This window comes from Metopolophium dirhodum, chromosome 6, assembly GCF_019925205.1.
Source record: "Metopolophium dirhodum isolate CAU chromosome 6, ASM1992520v1, whole genome shotgun sequence".
NCBI lineage: Eukaryota > Metazoa > Arthropoda > Insecta > Hemiptera > Aphididae > Metopolophium > Metopolophium dirhodum.
In genome coordinates, this window is record NC_083565.1 from 16,161,158 (window position 1) to 16,188,874 (window position 27,717).

Sequence of the window (27,717 nt, forward strand, 5' to 3'; positions counted from 1 at the left end):
TGTTCGAATTGAACTATATATCCGATCATTCCTAAAAACTATATTAATTTTAGTTGTCAATTATACATAGGTATTATATAAGATTATGTATATTGTGGTGTTTCAATCAATTTAGTACCTACTCGATTTAGTATTAATAATGACGTTATTACACAAAGTTACGTACCTATACGTTATAATTAACTAGTTTAGAAATACACGTAAATACTTACTTGCATATTTAAACCTATACTATAATTTCGAAGTAACTAACTATGTAGGGATCTACGTACCAGCTAGTATTAAAATTGTATTTTAAATTTATTAATTTTTAAAAAAGAAATCATATTTAAATTAACTACCTATTTACCTATTGTTAATTAATTTCAAAAAAGCGGATAAGTGGATGTCACTCTGCTGTACAGTAGGTTATAAGTGGGTCACTGTATAATGGTTTGTATTCAGTTTGAATTCAATGATATAATATCATTGTATACGAAAAACGATTCTGAGCGGAGATGGTTTGTCAGTCTGGATATTTTATATTGTTATTAATTATTTTAGCCTGTAAGTTGAATTAATATTTTTAAATTCGTCACAATTGTTATTCGTTTCTATGGTTATAAACAAAGTGTTAGAAATTAAAATCTTGTCTTTAGTGGTTTTTTGTAATTTGTCGGTGGTTTTTCACGTGGCATTAAATAACTCATGAGAAAATCGAAAAATGACTTCTTTAAAGTACCAAATTTATCTAATTTTCTAAAAGATATAAGATATTATATGTTGAAATTGAAGCAATCCTTCTGGTAGAAATTTTGTATACAGGATAAAAAAAAAAAAAACAAATAAATAAGAACTATTGTAAGACCACTAGCTTCCTCACTCCGCTCAGAATCTAAAATAAAAATAATATTTTTATTATTTTTTTTTAATTGTTTGTGGTATACAGGACTGATATTTGTTAGTATATAGCTTTTACGTAAATTTGGTAACACGCTGAGCAATTCGAATGCACAGGTGCACGTTTTTAAATTTCAGCGATTTAAAAAACGCGGACGCGCTATGATAATGGCATTACGCGATTCTAACATTCAAGTGCGTGTTTTTAAATCGCGTGCTACTACGTTATAATAATATAATATATGAAATAAACGCACCTGATGGAGAGTCTCATGTGAATACAAATTGCAATTTTTCTGAATGTTCTTTAACATTGCTTTCCAGGCATAAAATTCGTTTCACACATCATAGAATCAAAAAATTTGACTTTTATTATTGATACATTTTATTTTTAACTGTTTGATTATTAGTGAATTTTTAGAATATTATTTTGGTTTGAAGGCATTTTTTGCATTAACCTTTTTAATTTAATTATCATTTAATGTTTTTTTTTTTTTTTATGGAACAAAAATAAATAAATATCGGCAACACCGGCCATTAGTTGCATCGTAGATACACCTATACAATTAAATTACAACAATTTTTTTTTTTTTAAATAAATTATACACTTTTGTTTGTTTGAGAAAATTATTATGTCTAACTTTTGTTCGTGATTGGGTTCAAATGCGGTGTCAAGGCAACCTTGAGTATACTTAAGTATATTTAATCTATGATTAAGGATAATAGCTTCTTTTTAATTGAGGTTTGGGTTTATCTATAGATTATAGTTCCTTCTTTAATCTCTTTTAATTTGGTATCTATATTGTTTGTTATAATTTCATAAATACTTTTAAATTTATTTTTTTTCGGTTTTATTGATATATTTTTTGAGACATCATAAGACATTTATCTAATTTAAAGAGTTTCATTATTTTTGATGGCAATTGAGGTTTTTTCGTCAGCTATTTCATTACTTGTTATTCCCGAGTGTCCAGATATCCTATCATGATTGTTATATGTTTTTACAAAGAGCTTCAATGCCGGAAAAGATGCAGCCCAACATGTATTTTTATACATGGTAATCTTAGATCTAAGCCAGCAAATTTACAAGGTAGCACACTTCCTGATCATACTTTACCTAGTCAACCACTGCCTCTAATAAAAACGTATGCTCATGCTACGTCCAACACGCCCACCAAAAATATTTAACCAACTGCTCCAGATATATCAATAAAACGTTGTTAAGTTTTCTTGACGAATTTAAATCTCTAATACATCCTATGTTATCTCTTATCACCAAATTAATCTCCTGCTTAATAGAACAAAAAATGTCTAATTTTAACAATAAAAATTCTGTCACTGACAACTCTCTCTTAATTCTGTAATTCAATGCTAACGGACTCTAAAACCACGCCCTTGAACTAGAAACTGTTTTAAATAATAAGCGCATTGATATTGCTCTCATAACAGATACGCACTTCATAAAATATTCTTATATTCGTATCTTAGGTTATGTATCAATCAAAACTAACCACCCAGATAACACTGCACATGGGGGCGTTGCTACTTTTGTTAAGTGTTACCAAACTTTTGTCAAGATTTTCTTCAATCCTGTGCTATCAGTCTTAATGTAAATAATACTTCAGTCACCATTGTGGCAGTATATACTCCCCCAAAACATAATATCACTAACACACAATTCACGGAATACTTTAACACAATTAAAAATAACTTTACTTTATAGGATTATAATGGCAAACATCAGTCACGGGGTTGCCGTGTGAATAATCCACATGGTTTTACCTTATATAATTTTATAAATACTAAAATATTTAAACTATTAGCTCTGCCAGGACCAACGTACTGGCTGTCCTCATCTTTGTAACCAAAATCCCAAATAATTTATTTTGCACTACTAAAACTGTACCCTCATTACCAATCTTATGGGTTATTTTTCAGAATCATTATGAAATTGATCTTCATCATAAGCGTGCGTCAATACACTATCATTGTAATACTAGGTATTGCCTATTGGCGTAGGCAGCTGTACTGCCATATAGGCATATAATATTATATCGTTTAAAATTTACATGGTAACTTATTGCTGCGGAGTTTATTTTTTATGGTTTTATAAATACCTATGTAGAAAAAAAGTTTCTTGTACAAATGATTTAAAATAAAAATTATAATTTACTATACACAACAGTACACAACTAATAATTATACTTACAATAATTATAAACAAATTAACTTAAGAACGTTTACATTTTGTATATGTTTTGTAAATTGTAATTGTTTAAATAAGTTTAAAGTCACGATGTTAATTTTGATTGTTTATAAGTAGTGTTTACAGTTATTACTATTTACTCATTAGTCCTTACCTACCTATTATTTTAATAACTACGAAACAATTACAACGAATTCTGTTCCACCATTTATAATCAAACAATATACAGGTTTCTGGTATTTATTATATTTATTTCTGATCTTATATTATTGTATAACTGTATACAAGTTAAATAAAAATATTTATTTTATTTTATTCAGCATTTACTTCTACAACTCATGACAAATAATTAATAATTATTATTGACGTAGGCTTTTACGTCACATTATACGCGTGCGCGCGAGGGAAAACAATTCGATAATAAGTATGTATGTTAAATTATTAATATCATGTGGGTCTCAAACGTCTTGGAAGCTATTCTTTAAAAATTAAAAATATAAAAAAATGTTGATCAGCTATAAATTGACATAGACGTCATAGAGTACATGATATTTTAATCTGCCAGTTAAGGCTTGTAGGACTCTGAAGTTATATCACTTTAACTATTGTTCATAATGTTAGCGAGTACCTACTACCAAATACCTATATAATATAGTCTATGGAGATTATTGCAGATAATTAGATAATGTCATAACACCATTACAGTCATTATACCTATACAAAAATACCAAAACATTTCAAAATAGATTTACTTTACGTATACAAAATATGACTAAATAAGTGTATTGTCTACAAAAAAGTAATCCGATGCCATTCGAATGATTGCAGTTGAAGTACAGTGAGAAATGAATGTCAACTACAAATACCAGCTAATACATACAATTGTTTTTTTTCTATAAATAATATAAAATTTACGCCAGTATCAAAATTAATCAAATCAGCTAGGAGAGCTCACTCGGCGAGCGTACTAAGTTTTCTGTTTCTAAACATTGTATTAAATACAATGCACTAAACTATAAATCCAAATACAATTAAAACAGCATTTGGTAACCCTGATAATTAATATTTTGGCTAGTATGAATCTATATTAAATACTTAGGTACCTATACAATAAGTAATTATCTTAATATCAACAATCGTAATTAAATATCTTAACACAAACAATCGTAATTCGTAACAATGTACAGTAAGTATTATGTAGTAACTACGGAATATATAATATATTAATATCAACAATCGTAACCATGTACTGTTGTCTGTTATAACTTATAACTAACGGATGGACGCACGGACGGGCACATCGGTGGGTACAAATAGTTTTAAAGAATGTTTAGAAACCTAAAAACATTTCGTATTTGCTGCAGCTCCCCTTTTCTAAAATTTGACACCCCCGCCGACCCCACAAAAAAATTGATAATGAAATAGTTTTTATTTTGTTATTCACATATATTACAAGTATATACATTTGTATCAGTAATTATTATTAAAAGAAAACCTGTAAGCAAATAGAGTGCAGTGTATACAATTTTTATGACTGACTTATTTAGCTGGCTCGCAATAGTAATATATATATAATATATAAGTACATAAAAAAACCACAAATCGTTTTGAAACAAATACATTCTTAGCTTAGCTTAGAATCTAAAATTTCTGATGGTAGTATGAAGTGGGTGGGGTGTGGACCCCTCGTAGCCTATGTTTTATTTTGAACTAACAGTCTTGCTGGCAAGGATTGTATGCAGTATGCCTAGGACCGTACTGGATAGGGTTTGGCCTTTTATCCCAGGACCCAGATGGATAACAGCGGCCCTATACCCTGACCATATGGGCGTAATTAATTTTGAGCCACCAACTTTTTTTTTACCCCAAAATAATATGATGGAAAATTAAAGAGTCATTTATTTGTTGTATAGAAATTGGAACCATTTAATTATTAAAGTTTGAAGACATCTCTCTCATATAAATATATAATCCTATCATGTTTATGTCGCATTACTATGTTTATGTACCGATGACTTATGTCTTATACGATATAATCGTACCGCTTACAAGGCACCGGCCCAAAACCCAACCAAGGACAGTAACCTCTATCCTCTAACCTCTAGGACAGTAGACCACTGGGTCAGTCCACCCTTAAGTATGCCTGTCCCAGTGTTCAGAAAGTTCCTTTTTAAAAGGGCCTCGTTTCATTCCCCATTATATTCTTAACATAAGAACTCGTTCCAGATCTTTGTTCTTTATTCAAATAAGGAACTCACTCCAAATCCAGTTAATATAAAAATGAACTTGTTCCAATTTTCATTCCTTTTTTTAAGCAAGTTATTAAAAAAATTGTGATTTTAGAATAATACCTTTTTATTTATAATGTTAGGTAGGTAAAGAAAAACGATCAATGAATTAAACGTAAACCAAATAAAAATATCTTTTTACATGATGTTCTTACAATTTAAAGAAACTGTAACTTTTGTTTATGTTCCTAAAAAAAAAAAGAATTCGTTAATTTTCTTTTTTCTTTATTTTGAAAAGAAGCAATTCCAAGCTTCATTCCTAAAAATAACTCGTTCCAGGAATCCGTTCCTTCTCAACAATGCCCCCCTCCCCAGATTTTAACCCTATAGTTGTGTTCTTGGTCCTATGTGAACAAGGAAGGGAGTTCTTAAGTGAAAGGGCACGCGCTTACACAGTATAATAATTTATCGTCTGAAGAGATTTTTCACCAAATCGCCACTATATATAATATTTTTATCCGAAAAAAACCTGTATATGCACAAATTAGAAAGGACATTTTGTAGAATGGTACTGCCAAATACTATATAGTATATGATATATATATATATATTATTATCTTGAAGCCACATTTTGATTTGATATTCTCACTTAGGTATATATACAATCTATATGCATCTTAACCAAACCTAACTGATAATGGGAGAAAAATACTTAGGCTGCTTTTGACTAACCGACGAATGGCCAAATTTATATATCACTCATTCGAGGTAGACTACCAAAAAGTCTTATGCATATAATTTGGTAAAATGAAAAATACGATGTGATGCACAATTATAAACGTTCCAATTAGTAATTAGTATTAATATAAGTTGTAACTATAACTTTTTTAATTATTTAAATATAAATTATTATTTTTATATGACGATAATTAATTAAAGTGGGAAATCATAATATTAGAACAAGACCTAGATAAAAATTATAATTATTGAATATATTTTTTTAATCTTTTTATTTTATACGTCGATATTTAATATACTCTATTGAACTGAGAAATCATTATAATATTATTATGTATATTTTTTTTTGTATGATTAGTAATTTTGATTTTTTATATAGGTACCTAATGATACTAAATAATTATAATCATTGAACTTATTTTTTAAATAAATTATTTTAAATATTGTTATATATTAATACCGGTCTTTTTTACTCCGGACATTTTAGGCTTAAGATTTATCTACTGCGGACTTTTTTTCCTAGGACTTTTTTACCGCGATTCCTCATTTGGCGCTTGATACAAATATATAAACAAAAGAATTTGCGTTGTATTTAGAGTCTTAGGTTTTAATTTTTCATGACTATGAGCTATTTGTCGTTTATTTTATGCATAATATATATTATAATTTATAATATATTTTAGATATTTGTTTATTTTTTTTAAATAGCCGTGTGCCCGTGATCCGACCACAACATGGCAGCATCTATGGGTTCACATTTATTATTATTCTATATTTTTATTATAATTTTATATAAATTTCCTGCATAATTGTAGGTACAACAAATGATGTAACTGAGTTGGAAGTCATACTGCCACCGTCTCTGCGCATCCGTATACCACACGTAAAAAAGCTATTTTTGGGTAATTCTTTAATATCTATTAAAATGTCGAATTTTCAACAATTATTCGTACCGGTTTACTATAAGAAAAACAGTCGGCGGAATTGAGAAATGTTGTTCGTTTCGGTTTACCAGCAGACATTATATTAATAAATAATAATATATAAAGATGTCTACTTAACATTTTCTAAGTACCTACCTAGTAACTATTTATTTTTAACCATTGTGCAATAGGTAAATACATAGTACTTAACAAATAACAATATACTTATGTTACGATACGATATCGTGAATCGATTCGGACTGTGGTGACAACACTGTTTCCTTAGTATATACTTAAACAGTCCAACATCGGTACCATCACACATGCACACGCCACACGCCACACGCCACTGATCGCACTAACTACATAATGTATAGGTAGTCCATGACATCGGTATATTATTTTAAAACCATGACCCAACTGGCAACTATATAATATAAAGTGTATGCGGTTTACACATATTTTTGTGTACCTATAGGTATATCCCATACACTATCGTGTCACGTGAATAATAAACATTACTGACACGAATACACTTATACACGATTAACAATGCCTTCCTATTATCATAATTCATAATTATATAATCACACTGCACAGCAGCACCACATTGTGATCCAAAAAATATTAAAATAATTCAGCCATATGTAGGTAGGGATTACAATAAGTATAGGTATGTACGTACTACGTGTTGTAATAAATAATAACTGAAATAGTAGGTTGTATGTAGGTACCTACATTGTATATAATTTATAATTTAAATGCGTAGTAACTTTTTTTTTGGTTTTTATCACAACACAATCAGATATTATTGTTATTATATTCTAGGTTTTTCTTTCGTAAGTAGAAAACGTTAAAATTGTATATGTACGTACCGATTTGAAAACTAACTAAGTGAATGACAACATTCACCTGCAGCCAATGTCGTTAATAGGAGTTTTATTAATATAATTTGGTCTCATAAAACATGATAAAATATCTTTATAAGTAGAAATCATTTTATCGTGTAACTGAGTTATCACTACAGAGGAACTTTGGAAAAAAGAATTAAGTGAGGTGAATTTTGGCAAGACCCAATCTAAAAACAAAAATACAAGTCTTATGAGAGGGTCTGTGAGTGTGCTGTATATTGATTCTGCTATTGTTAGGCGTTCATTTAAATGCTTATCTTGGAAATATAAAAGTAATGCATCCCATTGTTCTAGCACTCTAGACACAACTAAGTGCAAAGACAACCACCTTGTCTGACTAGGATGTAGAAGTTTGTGTACTGGAGTAGAACAAAATTCTTGAAACTGCACAAATTGTGCAGATCTTTTTGAACTCATTGAAAAAAATGAATAAACGTTGCGCGCTAAATCTTCACAACGTTTTGGAAGAACCTTACATGCTTCACTTGCACAAAGGTGTAACGAGTGGCATATGCAAGTCCATATGCTTATACCAGGACAACTTTCTCTCATTCTGCTAGCAACAGAATTATGGGCACCCATCATTGAGTTACACCCATCTGATCCAAAACCAATGACATTATTGAATGGTATATTATTTTCAGCAAATGATTTATACAAACAATCATATAAATTTTTGCCTGTAGCACCTTCGTGGGCCTTTTGATAATTTTTTGGTTCAAATACATTGGATAGCTCAAAAAAATGGCTTACAATTCTACCGATGTCTCGATTAAAGTACCTAACAACAATGCATGCTTGTTTAATACAACTTATGTCAGTAGACTCATCAGTTAAAATACTGAATTTTGTTTGCACCAAGCAGTCAATTAAATACTCTTTATGAGACTTACCAATCACATGTTTCATTACTGCAGTGGTTTTAGTTCTTTGCAAGTGCATATTTTTTAATACTTCAGAGGTTGGGTCGAGACTTTTAATTAATTCAGTTAAGTGGTCCATTGTATTAAATGAAATATTATGTTCAGCTACAAAAGCAGTAAGTTTAATTTCTGCTGATTTTACTTTTTCGAGTAAAGAAATATTTTTTGGTTTAAAAGAATCAGAAAGTGATGAAGTTGTTGAAACACTATTAGACATTAACTTATGTTTTTTGCTATTTAAATGGCGGTTTATTGAAGAAATTTCTGTAGCCAAAACTGTATTACAAATAATACATTTAGCACTTGTGTTTGATTTTTCATCAGGTCTTAACCATTTCGAAAATTTTGGATTCTGTTCCCAAGACTTACTGAATAATTGTTTCCGATGTTTCTTTTGCTTACCATCACCTCGTCTAATTCTTTTGTACTCTGGTGTGAGACTGCGATCGGATCCAGAACAAGTATCATCTTTTTGGTCAATTGTTGATGTTGATGGTTTTACAACACTCTTCCCAGTTTTTGTGACAAATTTATCCATAATTATGAATTTAATAATAATACCGAATACTGGTTCATAAAGCCCATGATAACATTACTACTAACACGGATACGAGACCCTAGCTACTATAAGACGCTTATATCTAAAAATAGAAATAGAAATATCAACAATTATAAATTTTAAGATATGGGCCTGGACTCTGGACTCTGACCGTCTAATACGCTATACGCCAATACGGTCGTAATCGGGGTACTTATTTTTAATTTTATTTTATATAAAGGCTTTATAATAAATCAGTGATAACTGCTAAATCGATAATCATTAATTGTATTTGTATTTCGGCATTTTTGAGTAAAAATTTGATTTTTAAATGCATATTTGCATCAGATTCAAATGTTCGTAATAAACCGTACGAATGTTCGTTTTATGATATGTTCGTACATAGTTGAAATGTTCGTACTAAAACGAACATGTTCGTACGCCTGGCAACATTGCCTGCAGCCGTCTACTTTTTTCCGACTTTCATAAAATATAACAAGCGTATTACACCATAGTAACTCCATACTGTGCCACAGCTATAAAAAAGGAGTTGATTGATGTAGTAGGGGGGGGGATGCGTGGTAAAAAATTGATAATTACAAATACCTACCACTGTTTATTTACTAAACATTTTTTTCAAATTTCTCTAGTAGGTATTATAGTTGTATCCAAAATACAGTTAAGAAGTTGAGAAAGTAATTAATAGGAAGTAATACGTTATACGTACTTAGAAGTAGGTACAATAACTATACCAGGTAAATACATTTTATCATCAGGCGTACCTACTTACTTAAAACTTTTCTTTTTTTCTATACGGCTTATAATTTGTAAATAAAATTTAAAACAATTTATAGTATAGTCTATTCATACCTATACCGATAACCGATCTAACAGTCTATATGGATAATTGGCTAACTATATAGGATGTCCCGCGAGGATTTACCCATTGCGATATCTAATAAAGATATCATAAATCTGTTTTTTTTTTTAGACTCACAGAGACAAGAATTACACATTTTATTTTTTAATTTAATTACATTTTTTGGTAAAAAAGTTAAAAAAGTTATTTTTATTTTTTAAACAATTGAAGATAGCCATCTTATAGAGTTTATTTTTGAGAACATTTTGACTTGCCAACATTTTATTTTCATTATTCTCATGATTTTTAATAATATTTTTAGTTTATAAATAAATCAGCGAAAACTCGGTTTTTGTCGGGTGTTTGATGTAATACTTCAGGGTTGAAAAAACACGTTTTTTAATAAAAACAAAAAAAAACGTTTAAAACATGAAAAAAAAATTTTTATTGATGCCCTATAAACTATAATAGTCAATTATTATAGAAAGGTAAAGGTTATATGTAGCATCCCTCATCACTTATCACTTATCAGTCATCTTGTCATTGTGTTATTAATATATTATTACGGAACATTTTTTTTTATTCATACATATGTAATTTTTAACGCTGAGAAAGGTGGTGCAGTCAAAATATTTGGGGGTCGTGCTTATTTTCAGTTATGGAGTTTTGCCAATTGTCGATAACAATTGGCCCAACTTTTTAGATGCTATCGTTTTTAATTTTGAAAACGTAGAAATTGTTGATTTTCAATAAAAAAAAAAAGTTGGGCGAGCGAGTGTCACTCTGCTGTACAGTAGGTGGGTCACTGTAATGGATGGTGTTAAATATGAATTCAATGATATAATATCATTGCACACGAAAAACGATTCTGAGCGAATACGGCCAGTCAGCCTATGATAATATGATATATTACCAAGTATATTTGATGATATTATTGTGAGTAAAGTAATTTATTGACCTATTTACGTGGAACCTTGTTTTAAATTTTCAACCCTTAGCTATAAAAGTTGAACATTTTATAAACTTAACTACAAAATAATTTTTCAATTTTCAATTTGATAAATTCTATAAAAATTTGAACTTTAAATGCTTGTAAAAAAAAATTGTGGCTATGTATTTTTATAATTTTTAACTACTATTGTAACAATATATCAGGAATCTTGTATTCAATTTTCACGCTTAATTTTATTGACAATTATAGAAAAAAAACTAAAAAAATTGAAAACTGAAAATGTCTGTAAACAATTCAAAACAGACCTTTTGAAAATGTTATCAAGTATGGGAATTGATAAAATAAACATATAGTGTAAATTTATAGTATCTACAATTATTCGTTTTTAAATTATAACAAAATAAGAAAATCACTACTTGCGAAATCGAGTGAATATCCAATGTTGTACAAATTTGAACTTCAAACGCTCATTAATATTTAATTTGACTTTCTTGAAGACATTTTTGTTTTTGATAAAGGTAGATCTTATGAGCAATCTTGTATTACCAGTGCGACGTTGTGTGCATGCGTAAAAGCAGAAAATGATCAACTTGCGAACTTCAGAAGGATACAACTTATTAAGTGAAATAGTACCATTATTTAATTATACTTATATACAAGACGTAAGGTTTTATAATTTGTATTTGTTTAAATTCTAATTTTTGGTATTTTTAAGTATACTTACCTACTTGAGGACCAATATTTCAAATACTTTTTTATAGGTACCATCTAAGGAGTGTACTGTGGCAATATCTTATTTTTCCAAATGAGAACTACTTTTTTCCCGCAAATAACTAAATAGATATTATTTCTTTTTTTTTTAAATGTTGATAACATGTAAGTATAATCTAAATAGAAATCCAACTGAGTAGTTTTTTAATTATTTAACTTTATGTACTAAGAATAATGTTGGTCCATTGACCATGACTAAAGTGGTTTAGACGGTTTGGAAATTTGGAAGATATGGGGGCAACCGTAACTGAAAAAAAATTTCGAGGGTTCTAGTATTTTTTTAATATAGATACTTACTGGACACTCATCGTTTTTACGTTCAAAATATAAAAACTCTTTATTCTCATTACTACAGATTTTACAAATATATAAAATAATTCTTAAAACAATAATCAATAAATAATATTCACATCTAAATTTTTTTACTTTTAAAAAATGTAAGGGGGCGGACTGGAAAGGTGATTTTTATTTGGAAAAATAAGTTGATATCGCCACATAAAACTACTTAAATGGTATAAAGAAATCCATAAAATTAAAAATATTGTCGTTAGCTCTCGAGTATGGACAGTAACCATTTAAAAATTCTAGAAATCAAAATTTGAATAATTGCATTACTTTTAAAGGAAAAGTTGAGGGATGGATGGGCTTGTTTGGTGAATCACTCTGTATATTGTACATAGCCATATAGGTATATAGGTACTGTGTAGTGCATACTCATACTTTCATAATATTATGGCATTCACGATTCACCGATTCTTCAATCTTGTCATCTTGACACTAGACTTCCTTCGACCTTGACTTATTGTGATCGACGAGCGACGCGATTGCACGGAGCACGTGGACAAAATTCGCAAAACATTTTTACACTCGCAGCAGTATTTATTTATAATTTAATAACACAATATAAATGTATATTTAGATGACTTTTATATTCCTTTGTTTATTCCGTTCCACGACCAAAGCGAGATTTCTCTTCTGAATTTTGTTCTTTCTGTTTAGAAAGTCTTGGTTATTTTAACATTAGTTTTACATTATAATGAATAATGATGTATAATATATATATTATATATTATGTAGGTATGATCCAACCTACACGTCAACTACTAACTGATACAGGCGGTACACCGGATTCTATTATGATATTTTTCAAAACAATAAAAATATTCAAAATGTTTTGTCCTTTAAATAAATGTATTGAGCAATTCTAACTAATACCATTGAGTATAGATAGTATAGATCAGGGATCGGCAACTGGCGGATCGCGGAAGGCAAAACTCTGGACCCTGTCACACATTGTACTTCATTATGTTATTTACTATAATAGTATTATTATTAATAGAGAATATTTATTTAATTTAATTTATCAAACTCAGATTATAGTTATATCATAATTCATTGCAAATATTTTATCGGGCAGGTAATAATCGATTTTATTACAATGTTATCGGCCTACCGCCGAGTCGCGACAATACCCAAATATTTGATTATTTTCTAAGAACACCGAAGAACCGACGGCGTAAAATTATATTTATTGCTTATCGTTGCTATCCATTGAAATAGTTATATTATTTGTCTATATCCCGTATTTTTTAAATAACAATTTAGTTAACGATTCAGTACGTGTACATTCGCCGGTGGATACAGTGCGTGTTCTACACTCAATGCTAATACCAATTAGTCCTTTAGTTTTTTTTTTTTTTTAGTTAACCCACGGCAACTTTGGGTGGTTTTTAAACTGTGGGGGAGGGTACTGTAAGGTATAAACACACGTGTGTGTTGTTTATGGCAGATTTTCAAGTAGGCACCTGTAGGTATCTGCCATGCCCGAAAAAAATGCCGCCCGCGGCCGAGGTACCGCGTGTCCCAACCGACGCCTTAGTCCGCTCGGCCACTCCGTCCCCCAAGCCCTTTATTCTTATTTGAAAACATATATATCTTTGGTTCATGTATTTAACTTTGAATTGGGCGGTGGAGGGAGATTTATATATTTTTTATAAATTATTAATTTATCGTGCTTATAATAATGTAATATATATAATACTAGTCTGTATTAAATTTGCTCCGCGGAAGCAATGCAAAAGCAGATCCCGCGGCGTCGTCGGTTAAAACAGGAAAGAAAAAAAAAAAAGTCTGTATTAAATTTAATGTACCTAATGGCTAATGTTATGATATTATTCAATATAAGTGGCTTATCTACGCGTCTATACCTAATACTCATATACGTAGGTTGTATAAAATAAATTTTATTAGTTAACACAATGATTATTTTCAATTGTCACGTAATTTGTTTTATGTTGACTTGACCATTTGTTGCAATTAAATACTGGCGTCTGGCAGTTTATTTTTTTAATTGATTAATTAAAAATAGTTTCTTTTTTTTTCGTCTAAAAGTTTCAACTTTGTCTTTTGTGATTCGTAGAATTAAAACGGCTGCAGTAGACTTAATATTTGATTAGTTCTAATAATTTAGGTGCACTAAATGCGCACAATATTCCTGTCACACCTATAATTAAAGCTGCACCAGTCATCTGTATGACTTGTATTATTCTATTTCTGACAATTCATAATCATCATTATACAGAATATAGTTACTCTCTTTGTATACTTAATAACGGGTTAATTAATAATACGGGTTAATATAATTATTATGTAAAATGTAAATGCATTTTATGAAGTCACAAAAATTACGAATTCACAAACACTGATTATTGTATTTTGTAGGTATACTTTGTCCAATTTTACCCTAGTATTGAAACAAATGTCTGCACTCTCGGCACGCATTAAAAAAAGTACCTACTTAGATTGAAAAATATTGACTTTGTTTCATGAATAAAATGAAAACATTATTAAGTCACCATTACAAGTGCATAACATAGCAAATTGTACGCTCAGCAAAACACGTGTAGCTCCGTTAGTTAAAAAATTAGAGTGAATTGATCTCTTATAAAATATCTCTTGATAAAATTTAAAGGCATGATTATTATCTAGACAATATTATATGCTTTTTATTATATTTTAATTTTAAAGCGATTTTATAAAAAATTGCATAGAAAATGCTAATATAAACATTCAGTCAAAATTTCATGTACTTACGGTCATTTGTTTTAGAGTTGCACCAAAAACCAAAATCAATTTTATCAAAAACTGCAGATTTTGCATAAAAATTCCCGTTTTTCCTTAATTTTTCTTTTGTTTTTCACGTTGCTTTTGAAAACTAATGGGATTTTTAAATGGGAATTTTTACTTTTGACCCCCCAAAGTACCAACTAGATTCACTTTCCTATCAGAAAAGTTACTGTTGAAAAAAATCCAAGCATATTTACTGTCCTAAAAGGTGATGACAGAGACAAAAATAAAAAAAACACACATCATTGTAAAATCAATACATTCATCGCTTCGCTCAGAATCTAAAAAATGATTCTTCGTAAATGCGTTTTGTCTATGTTGCGCGTGGGCCAGAGAGAGAAAACAAATAGTGCGCTGAAATCCTCTTAAAAGTAACAATATAAATAACAAAACAAATTTATCAAAATAAATATATATTTATTCTAGCTTAAGGGTTTTTTCCAAAATTTCTGTCACTAATAATAGAAGGTAGGTAAATAATTTATACTGATTCGATAAATAATTTTCATAGAAAATTAATAGCAAATTATTATGTACATGGAAAAATCATTTTGAGAATTCATTTCATTCCAAAAACAAGACGTGATCACCACGAGGAAATGACACCGTGTACACTGAGTAAAATTATTATTATTAGAAAAGTGATACACTTAAACTAAATTCTTAACAATAAGTACTCAGTTGTGTTTAAGATGTTTATAAATCATGGCTCAAAATGTGGCTTTGACCTTTTCGAGTCTATTACACATCTGTTTGACATCACGTCCCATTTCTTTACATTTTGAGGAGCATTCTCCCATCCAGGTTGCCTCGCCACTTCTATGAGACTATAAAATAAAAGTTAAACACGTAGAAATTAATTCAATAAAGTATAAATTGCATAGATTTTTTTTTAAACTTACTTCTTCAAGATCACGTTTCCAAATATTTCGACAGTGACCTGCACAAATAGGACAAGGCCTCTCAAGGGAATATCCACCGCATTCCAAGCAATCTAATGACACGTGGCGTTGCTCCCAGTTGACTCCACAACTATAATCATTCAAAAATATGACCTATCCATTATCCATTTGTTTACATTTTACAACAGAAATTGTCAACTTCTAATATTACGTGTTGGTGAACTATTTTAGTTAGTTATTAATTACTATCAATATTATCATGATTAAATTAGTATTCCTTTCATTTTACTTGCCACGAAAAAATAAATATTAAATATTATATTATACGTTCGTAAGAATTATTTTTTAAAGGTAACATTACAGGAAAAAACTATTTTAAATGGTATTAAAAAAAATGAAATTAATACAGATCATGCTTAGTATTATACTATTATTTAAAGACCTATAATCTTAGTTTATGTCAATGTCTTTTACTTATAGACCGGTCCATCATATACCAAATACATTGATAGCCACGTGCCGACATGGCACAGTGATTCAGCAATAATCAGCCCGTTTAGACGTTTAGTATTAATAAATAGTATGAATATATATATATTACCGTATCAGAGTATGCAGTAACCGAAAAGCGCCACCTATCTTGACACGGTGGAAACGTGAAGAGCGCCGGTCTATTAGTAAAAGGTCTATGGTATTATCAATATTTAATTTCAGTGAACGTTTTATGAATAAATATTATTACAATTATTTAGAAATATCAAAAAAAAGGATGCTATTTATAAATGATGCGGCCTTTGAATACAACAATTGCATATTATACAATAATTGCACTGGACTTTGACATAATTGAGAATCTATATTGGTAAAATTATTTATAAAAATGTATTGGCTTTTGGAGTATTAAAAAATAAAAACTAGTACATACTAGTTGTATTACACTAGTACATACTAATTGTATTACATAAGTACATACCGGAAACAATATTTAAAAACTTCTTTGAGCTCTTCTAGAGTTACTGCCTGCTCAAGATCACTGACTAGATCCATGTTTTCGAGCATTTTGTCATTAATGTTCATCAAGCTTTGGTTGTTCATAGTCTGGACACTAGTAACTGACATATTGTTGTTAGTATTCTCAACTAAAATAAACAAAAACTATTGTTATGCACTTTTTTTTTTATTATTTTCTTAACTGTATACATATAAATTCTAGATATAAATAGGTAACTTTTTTTTTTATTGAATTTAAGCATCGGCAACTATGACTATTAGCATTTTGAAGAGGGTTACGATTGTTGAAAAACACATATATTATTATAAATGACGTCCAATTTTAATTTCTATAAATCAGAATAACACAACATTTTTACCATGCCAGCAGCGCAGTGACTTCAATGTGCCACAGATAAAATCTAAGTAATAAAATCAGAAATAAAACACATCGCTGACCTTTTCATAAAATATACCTATATGGACTGTTTGCAAAATATCCGATGATAATCATCGTCTTGCATTCCATAGAACATTATTGTAACGTTTAGAAATCTAAAATTGTATAGATTTAAGTGGGAAACGACTGCAGGGCCGCCATCATTTTAACATGCACCGATTAATCGGCTTAAGGATTGTATACAAGTATACAACCGATAACACTGAACAGTTTACATTAAATTAATCTTTAACCGTTGCGATGTTGCGTGGTACCGCAAATGGGGAACAAAAATTTGGGTTTCCTAGGTCGATCGTTGATATTTTATAGTGCAGGACACAATTCGTATATTATGCTATAATATACAATTATATATATCATAAATATAATATTATGTTTGAGAGTTTTGTTTTTAATATTTGCACGCGAGCAAACCAGTAATGATGACAATGACGTTATATTGTATCGGGAAGTTTTTTATTCGGTATTCCAGAAAAAACCATACTTATTTAATTATTAATAGTAAAATCTTGAACAACCTTCAAGTCACATATTACCTAATACCTATACAATTATTTTATTCAATCTCTATGAAATGCAAAAGTATATCCTTTTATAAATTGCGCATTTTAAATAATTTCAACCAATGTACTGTGTAATCTAACTATTATTATAATTTAATATGATTTAATGTATATTATATTATATACATTTATAAGGACAACTGGATGCAGAATAATAATGGGACGGCATTCTATTTTGACCATTTACCCCGGAAAGCATTATAATCCTGAAAAACTGGTCTGTGTGGCCTTCATATTGTTTTACATTCGTAGACTGCTGTTCATTTATACAATATGATAATGGCATCTTAATAGGTAAATTTTAAAGCAATTAACACAGATAATTATTTGAAATTTGAATTCATATAATACGAAATATAATTGTCTGTATAAATAAGCGATTCTAAAGACTTAATCAGTTTAGTGATACACTAATACTTCGTAATATATTATAAAATTTACAAAATTACAATGCTGGTTGAATGACCTTATTTCATTTTGCAAGTTTGTTTTGCAATTCAATTGTTAAAAAATATCTGAAAAACTGTTCACCCCAATCTCACCTAACACGAATCTAAGTGGTTTAATAGAATAGTAAAATAGAACAATAATTATATAGCCAAGTGGCAAGTAGTACACAATAATTTCTGAATATAAAGCATTTTTAAAAAATGTATTGCATTATAATTTAGGAATTACATTTATTACCGTTCTATATATCTTTCATACATATACACGAATAATTCAATACCTATTTAATACGAGTGTTTAAGCACGTTAATCAATAAAGTGTATCAAAACACTGATTTGTTTAGTTGATGAATTTTAAAATTTAAAATGGCTCATTTTATATTTATGTTCTTCAAATTATTTAGTTTTATGGGTCTTGTCAAATAAGACACATGCTTGGAATGGCTTTAGGTGTATCCGTATTCCAGTGACCATGGACAGGCCGACACTGAACGTAATTACCTAATTACTAATTAGTAAGTAATTACACTAAGACATTTCCGCATTTCTAATCAAATGGAAATTGTTGGAATATTTTCTTTCAGTTTTGTTTAGTTGAATACAGCAGTTGATAAGTTAAAGGTTAAAGGTTTAAATCACTTTTACAATTCGGCCAAGTATTTTAATGATTTTTCTTTGAAGAAGTTAATTGTTAATACATAACGTGCGGTAAAAAAAACATGCGGAAATTCAGATCACTAATTTAGACATGGTTTTATACTTTTATAAAGCAGAATAACCTTGGATATGCATAATATAGTCTGGTTGGTGGTGTTAATGTACAACAACAATATAATATGCACGTGTCATCTTGTTTGAAAATTGTATACTTATGAACTGTTGGTGTATGTTTTACCCTAGTGTAATTTATGAAAATAAAAATAAAAATTTAACTAGGTATACCATTTTGTTTTTAGGTAACTGTATCACAATTAGTAACTATTGATTTTAATCAACTCAGATGCAACTTCCTGATCAATTCACAATGCTGTATGCTTTAATATTCAATTTAAAGTATTTTTTATAGGTATATCGTATATAACATTATTTTCATAATAAAATATTCTATCATAACATTATGGTTTATACAACCAATGAAACAATAACTTTTACGAAGTTACAGGTTACTTTATTCTGCGGTAATAATTTAAGAAAATTTTCTTAAGCCTTAATTTTCTATACAAATCCTAAAATACAATAAAAAGCATTTTCCAAAATCTAAAAATGTAAAGAACACGGATTCCAATAAGTTTTAACTGGGATGGGTGTAATGAATAATGTTCTCTGTACAATGTACCTGCATTAAGTATATTCGGCAAATGTGACTAGGTTTAAAAATCTGACCACGTTATTAGAGAATATTTTGTTCAACTTTAAAATGCAGTACTGTCTAGTCAATATATAATCTATAGTTAAGTATTATTATGTTTGTATTGTATGATGTTAAAAAACCCGTTCACGCTACACTTCCTTATAACTCCTACCATTGTAACAACTGCATATCTGGTTTTTCATTATACGTCTGAGGAATTCCCAGTATATTATATTATTAGTTCGCAATACATTTTAAAATCTTGTCTGGTGGAATATCTGTAACTGGGAGTTTTTTGTATGATACACAAAACTGACCTTCCAAATCGATGAAATATTGCATGTTTAGAATAGACAGACTTCAAAATGTGTCGGAATGTGGGATTGATGACTTTTTAATACATAATTAATTGCAGTTTCATACTCTCATTACCTACGCTCAAATTATGTTTTATTTCTACCATTAATTGCTTCTTTACTTAGATGTCTACTGTCCATAATATAGAAGTATATTGAAATGTACGAATATACAAGATAACCTATAGTTGTATTTCTTTATTGAACCTTTTCAGTATATTTCACACAAATAATTGAAGCTACATTTGTTCACTTTGATCAATTTTATTACTTATTTTGGTAAATTAAATTATTCGCCACTGATGTAGTAGGTATATCGTATATGCCTCTCTGATTATCTTCAATAATCTCAGAGATTTATAAACTGAAATTTATTGCGAGTGTTTAAATTAACTTTTATAATAAAATAAGTATTGTGACAATTAAAATTAAAACTATAGGAAGGAAATATTGGAATGATATATTATATTTATAATTTATATGTTATATTGCTGATGATAATATACGCAAGGTTACGTTCTTAACTTGATATAACTGGGTTTTGATATATTCTGGGCTTGTAAATAATATGATTCCTTTAAAGTAGATACATAATATTATCTATACATTCATGCTAGTATATTTTGATGATTTTTATATTAGTCAATAGTCGTGTCATTGAGCGAAAAACGTTCTTCGTTATTTTATGGAATCAATGTCAAACAAAATTTCATTAGATTTGACACGTTTGTTTGGTAGTGAAAAACATAACATAATATGGTAGTACTGTAGTAAGATATACACTATACTATACTATAGGGCATAGGCTATATTTTTAATTCCATTAATTCGTACCTATATATGATATACCAACTGGACAATATTATAATAATTGTGTCGAAAGGTGTTTGTATTATTGTGAAATCATTATTTTTGTCTTGAAAAAAATACTAACGTCTGTAGAATGCTGAAAAAGTTGAAAATTGAATATATATCATTATTTCCTATTTATTTTCATCATTAATTCTAAATACAAAATTGAGTCAATTTACACAACAATAATTTGTATTGCATCTAGTCAATACGGTAATACGGCAATACGGTAATAATAATGTATGACAATGTAAATAGTATGACATAGGTATATATGTTTTTTTCAATTTACAAATTTCTATACCTCCTCTTTTTATGCATTTTTTAATGTGAAATCGATGTACTGCTGTCTTACGTTAATGAAACTGTTAATAGTTATATACGTACTTAATATACATTATTGATTATACAATATTATGATGCTCGAGTGCATGACACATTGTGTATACACTGCACAGCTGATACTCATTTTATCATTGATTACAGTATTATTGTTTATACTTGATTTCACTAGGTAACGTAATACATCTACATCTGGTCAAAAATATTATTAGTTAGCAGTCTTGTAAAGAACTTGGACAAAGAATTTAAAATACTTTTTCACAGTAGGTATCTGTATTTAAAATCAAATACTAATTTGCAAATATTTATTTTTTTTTAGTTTATATATTTTCAATTTTCAATTTAATCACGTAAAAAAATATAATTTACGACATACCAGTCGTATAATACATTTATTCGTTGTGAATAATACCCAAACAAAATTTCAAATACCTTAAAAAAAAAAACCATAGTACCTAGTTTATAATTAATTGATACGATAGAAAATGCTCTATAAAATTAATATAAAACATGAAAATACTAAAAAAAATTGATTCAGTCGATTAGGTAAAAACAATTTTTTTATAAAAAAACTTTGAAAGTATCAATAAATATTTTTTTAAATATTTATGTTGGTAGGCACTCAAATACTTTTATTTTATTGGGTAATAAATACTATTTTTAAAACAAGTTCTTGAATACTTTTAAAAGTTATCTTTACAAGACTGCTATTGTTGAATGTTGGAGACTACCTATAATAAATAAAAAATGAAATGTCAACTTCATTTGATAAGTTTCAAATCTTAACTAGGAACTGAATTATTACAATATACGCTATTTTAGAAAGTGCATGATGAAATTGATTCGAATTGCATCGTATTTGGAACAAGACAAAGCATTCATAATATTCATAACACATGAGCGTTTACATGAACAACTAGACCAAAACTAATTTGTTAGTTACGTATAATACTGGTATTAAAATTAATATGCCCGTTATAAATCCTGTCGATGTTAGATTTAAATTTTTGGATAATAACAATTTGTTATTAAAATTTGTTAAGATTATTAATTAACTATTAATTACACGTATTATTTATTTTTCGGCGTGTTGATAAGATTTGATTTTGATTTGACTAATTCAATAAACATCGGAGTAAGGTAATTTATGTTTATGTTTCACATATTTTGCGCTAATACAGCCTTGAAGCTAGAAATGTATTTCCTCGTGTTTTTAAGTATAATATTCTTTACTGCCTCTAATAAATAATAATAGGAGAAAATACTGAATGGGACAACCTACTATACAATCGCATTTATAGTTATTCAACATGTCACAATGACTAAGATTTGTATATTCGTGTAGGTACTCGTGTACTTCCCCCAAGTCCCCAAACCATATTGTATTATTGATAACTACTACAAAAATAAAATTTTCTTTTTAAAAATTTAAACATTATATAATTTACTTAGAATTCACTAAATATAATCAAGGTCTTTTTGCATTTATTTTTACAACGCATATTATGATAAAAAGTTGTTTTTTTGACTGGAATAATATATTTTTTTAATATTACTACATATTATTATATTATTACGTCGATGCGTATCGACCCATTCAATTAATATACACAAATACAAGTTTAATTAAATTTCTGTTTATTTATTCGAATTATTATACTTAATAATTGCTTTTATCAATGTGATTTAGTTTTGATAATATCTTAATGTTATTTTCAACATAAAATATATTAATGATACATGAAGGTTAAAATCATACTATTGATCCATTATTATAACACAGGTGATGTGTTATTAAATAAAATTGAATTTGTAAATTTAAAATGTACCAATAAATATAATATGTATGTCCTAACCACATAATATAAATGTAGCATAAATATATGTTAGTATGTTACAATGTTTCATCGAACAGCTAAATAAGTCTAATAAGTCCAATAAGTCTAAATAAGTCCAGGGTATCTATATAGGTTATCATAAGAAACAAAAATAATTTCGTAAAAAAGATAGATATCTTTGAGCCCTCGGATGCCAACTATCGCAATCCACGTGATTGTATACGAATTATGAGTATGTGTTTACATAAATCATAATGAAAATATAGTAATACTAAACTTTAGCGAGGAATTGTTTATTTTAAATAGGTACTCGTAATAATACTACGTTTTTTAGACACATCATAATTCATAATAATAATGTATACATTACTGCGGTAGGTACTGTGGAATACTCACATCTAACTCAGGAACGAAAACAATGAATGCAATTTGACTACGACAGTTTGTTTTTCTTTTAAATTTCTGTCACCACGCTGACGTGTCGCTAGAAAATTCTTTAAAATCGAAACGTTTTGCGTACTTCAGGCGATCGCCGACGGCACTATATATATTATAATAATGCGTTACAACAAAAATATTGCACGAACGCGTTTCGATTGTTCCGATATGATCGATCGACGCGGTGCTGCAGATATTGTATTGTATAATATTATTATAACAAATAAATACGCGATGTCGCGAATTATAGATAGGTACCGACCGTAAAAAGGAAAACTTAGGTGAAATAAGGCCGACAAGTGTGTTGAAAAACGATCGGTCGAACGATATTCGAACACTCTTCTTCGGATCTAATTAAACGTCGGACGAGACGACTTGAGTATTTACCTACACGGTCAGACGGTCGTTGGCGTACTGAATAGTGAAATGTGAATAGTGAATACCGACGTCTGGTTTGACGCGGCGTGTTGCTCGGGGATCGGCCTGTTGCCGCGTTCTCGCGACGGTTGACGATAGTACGATACCGAAAACGTCACGCCACGGAGGCCGGGAATACCATGACGTCGTATCGACACCACGCCGACTGGGCGCATGCGCACCGCCAGTATATAGACACCAATATACACCATCGCACATAACCGTGGTAGCTGCAGGGCCATCATAATATTATTAATATAATACTAGGCTCGGATAAAACCGACGTTTATAGTCGTCAAGTTCCGGGATAAGTACATTATATTTCGATGACCTTCATGTCCTGGTAGATCGCCTGTTGGATACTTCAATACTTGTATGTTATTATACGCGTCTATCATTGAATATTATTAGATTGTTATAGTGCGAATCGTGTTTAAAATATAAAATGTTAATCGTACTACCGTCTACCGGACGTCAGGGCTATCCTAATCTTAGTATCGTAATATCTACGAATGACAATCCGTTTATGTTTGTATGAATAAATAGGACGGACCTGAGAGTAAAATTATTTTAAGTTATACCTAACCTACAGTCCTTCTTGGCTTCTTCCTCCTACACAGTAAGTGGCTAAAAGTTTTAGGAAAATCGTTTTTAAAATATGCGATGTAGGTTTAAGCGCAGGTAACAATGGTATAATCTGGAGCGATATGGTGCCAAGGAGTGTGTTTGGGACTACAACTCGTTCGAGCACACTTACCTTTTTTACAACTCGTTTGCGCACTTATATTTTGGCTACCTGTGACGAAAATCCCTAGTATTAGAACCCGTTTGTGCACACATTTTCCTTCACACTTTAACAGATTGAGGACTGTCTGCTTCAATCAGGCGTGATTAACAAAGTGCGTGTGTTACATAAATTGTCATAAATCATAATATTGTTACAAATTACAATATAGGTACCTAGCATAGTCGTAAATTGACTAAATTTTTTGGCTCAAGCCCCCCTCCCTATAGGCCATATTGCTTAGTACTACAGAATATAAAAATTAGTCCTAATTACTAAATTTTTAACTGGGGGGACTAAGTCCCCCCAACCCCCCCCCTATTTGTGCCAATGGTACCTAGTCAATATAAATATAATCTAAAATTTTGAATAGCCACTCATTAAAACACAATATTTACTAAATTTATAATTGTCGATATTAAAACATCGTTTTTATCGACGAGTTTCAAAAATATTAGAAATGTCTACGTCCATATTAAAGAGTTTACGTCGTCAAAACCCTAGTACTTCACTGTACTGAACCATAACTACTGAAACTGTACTAAAAGTAGTTAGGTACGGAAAATCCAAAATGATGATATGATAATATTCCTATCAAATATTTGATAATTTGTACTACAGTCTGTGACGATATATACATGTGTGTGAATGTATCGCTGTGCGCAAACGAGTTATCCGTTTAAGGGTAAATAATTTTGAATGTGCGTAAACGAGTTGCAGTGGTGTGATTTAAAGATTTGTATTTTAATACAAAATCTTATTAGGACTTGATTATGCTTGATTTCTCGGCAAATTTTTTTTTTGATTAAAAAAAAAATTATTACTATAGGTTCTTAATTTTATTCTTATATTAGCTTATTTAAGTATGGGCCCCATATTAGAAATTGAAACGTGGGGCCCCGGTGCAATGAACCGCCCGCACCGCGGTTTCTACGGCCGCGGCACTGGTAGATTGCATACGACATCACAACCGATGATATTGTCCTTATGGATAATTAAAAATTCAAAAATGAGAATTTGAAATTTATTATTAGAGGAAAATATAGGAAATATAGTGCATGCTTGGTGTATCATCTTATTTAGGTACCTAAAGCATTAGAATAGATTTTTTTAAAGTAACTATTTAAATTTTCCTGTTTACTTCAAGACACCGTGGTACAACATTTAATAGTTTTAACGAATTCTTTTAATTTTTTTTACACGTGAGTAAATATATTCTTCCAGTCCTATTCCCTCCAAAAAAAACTCTATAATATGCGCTTCTATTTACTCCTACACTGATCAGTCCCGTACACAGAATTTTTACATAATTTTCACTCCCTCTCCTCTTCTGATACTGATAGATGCTGTAGATCTGCAGGATTTTTCAACTAAGGCCCAATAAACAATGTTTTATTATTTGTACGCCCATTACCGTCTATGCGTCAGAAATAACTAATAATTTATCATCAGTATAATTAATCTAGTCTTAATGTCTTATTGACAATGGCTATTTTCGTTAGGTGCTTTATTTATTCAAGGGAAACTGATAAGCACTTTGAAATTTTAATATGTTATAATTTCCTCGGTATTCTAGCTAAAAGCTCTGCAAAAAAAATCCAATGGAATTACAGTCTAAGAATAAAATATTTTTTTTATAATTACGTAGTAAATACGCAGATACTATAATTAACTTTTTTTTACTTTGTTTAAATATATCAATATAAACATAAACAAATAAAAATATAATCATAATATAAAAAAAATCTTTAAAAAAGAATACAAATGTATATGAATATCTAAAAAAAAATTGCGGTGTATAATATAATATTTATATAATTGTAGGTTATTATATACATTATACATATTATCTACAAATTCTAGCATATATAGTTATAATAAAAAAAAAATATAATACATTAATATTGTTCCTCGAGGGCCGGTGGTATTGGGTTATTAATATAACATATATTATGGTGCAGTTTTTAATTGGTAGGTACTGATAAATTACCTATTATTTTTTATTAAAGGTGGTGCCTAGTGCAAACAGTAATCTTATATAATAATTAAATTTAGGTAGGTATTTGTGAACTTTTATTCGTTTAACATTTTTTTTTTGAACTATTTTTACCGATATTTATATAATTGGACTTTTTCTTGTAGGACTATTAATCGGAGATTCAGTTTCCCCACCCCCGTGTTGAAGGATTAAAAGAAGGAAATTCAGAAAAGATTAATACGAATTTCTATCATTATAATATTAATGTAATGATATCCGTTCATTAGTATAAAACCCATTTTTGTAATTCATACATCTCTCCCCAGCCCCTCCTCAGCCACTCTCCAGGGCACGAAAAAGTGGTAAAAAACCAAATGGTATAATAGAAAATCTCATGTTTGATAAATCGATCATCAGCAAATACCGATCGATGATATTGACTAAACAGTCTAAACTAATCAATCAATTTATTACGAAAATATAAACCGATTATTACCAACCATATAACTGCTGTCCTCGGCTATACTGAAATCGTCTATAATCATTACCTTTGTTGCCGAAATTTCCGATATTGATGATAACATGCATATTATAAACTTATCATATTGTTACACTAAATGTCCATAAAATATTATGTGTACACCGTACACGTGAATCGCATTATTTACAGTATGTGTATTCTGTACCTATACACGGAACGCTTTGATGAGAAAACATTATACTGCAAGGTTTCTATTAAGGTTTTCAATTTGTATAGTTTAATTCATAATCCACGATTTAAGATAAATACCACCTACTAGAATGTTTTAAATTGTGAGTTGGGACGATGAAACAATTATGTTGGAGCTACAACAGTTTGAATGACCAATTTTTGAGAGCCGGTAATTATTATAAAATTGTATTACCTATATATTATTCAATATTTATATGCTAATATATGCA

General features: G+C 29.4%; 2 protein-coding genes across 2 annotated transcripts in view; both read right to left on the reverse strand.

The window, feature by feature from the left end:
- Nucleotides 1-1,773: 1,773 nt before the first annotated feature.
- Nucleotides 1,774-9,346, reverse strand: LOC132947510 (E3 SUMO-protein ligase KIAA1586-like). The gene is made up of 3 exons (XM_061017817.1): nt 8,069-9,346; nt 2,073-2,167; nt 1,774-1,948 (listed from the first exon to the last, which is right to left on the reverse strand). The coding sequence occupies exons 1-3, from the start codon at nt 9,344-9,346 to the stop codon at nt 1,774-1,776; spliced, it is 1,548 nt and encodes a 515-aa protein (XP_060873800.1).
- A 6,104-nt stretch (nt 9,347-15,450) lies between these two features.
- Nucleotides 15,451-27,717, reverse strand: part of LOC132947110 (protein pinocchio) — a 35,866-nt gene continuing 23,599 nt past the window's right edge. Inside the window, exons 3-5 of the mRNA XM_061017310.1 lie at nt 16,930-17,095; nt 15,957-16,086; nt 15,451-15,881 (exon numbers count right to left, since the gene is read on the reverse strand). Coding sequence (XP_060873293.1) covers nt 15,765-15,881; nt 15,957-16,086; nt 16,930-17,095 — 413 coding nt within the window. The 3' untranslated portion in view covers nt 15,451-15,764. The remainder of the gene's footprint in view (nt 15,882-15,956; nt 16,087-16,929; nt 17,096-27,717) is intronic.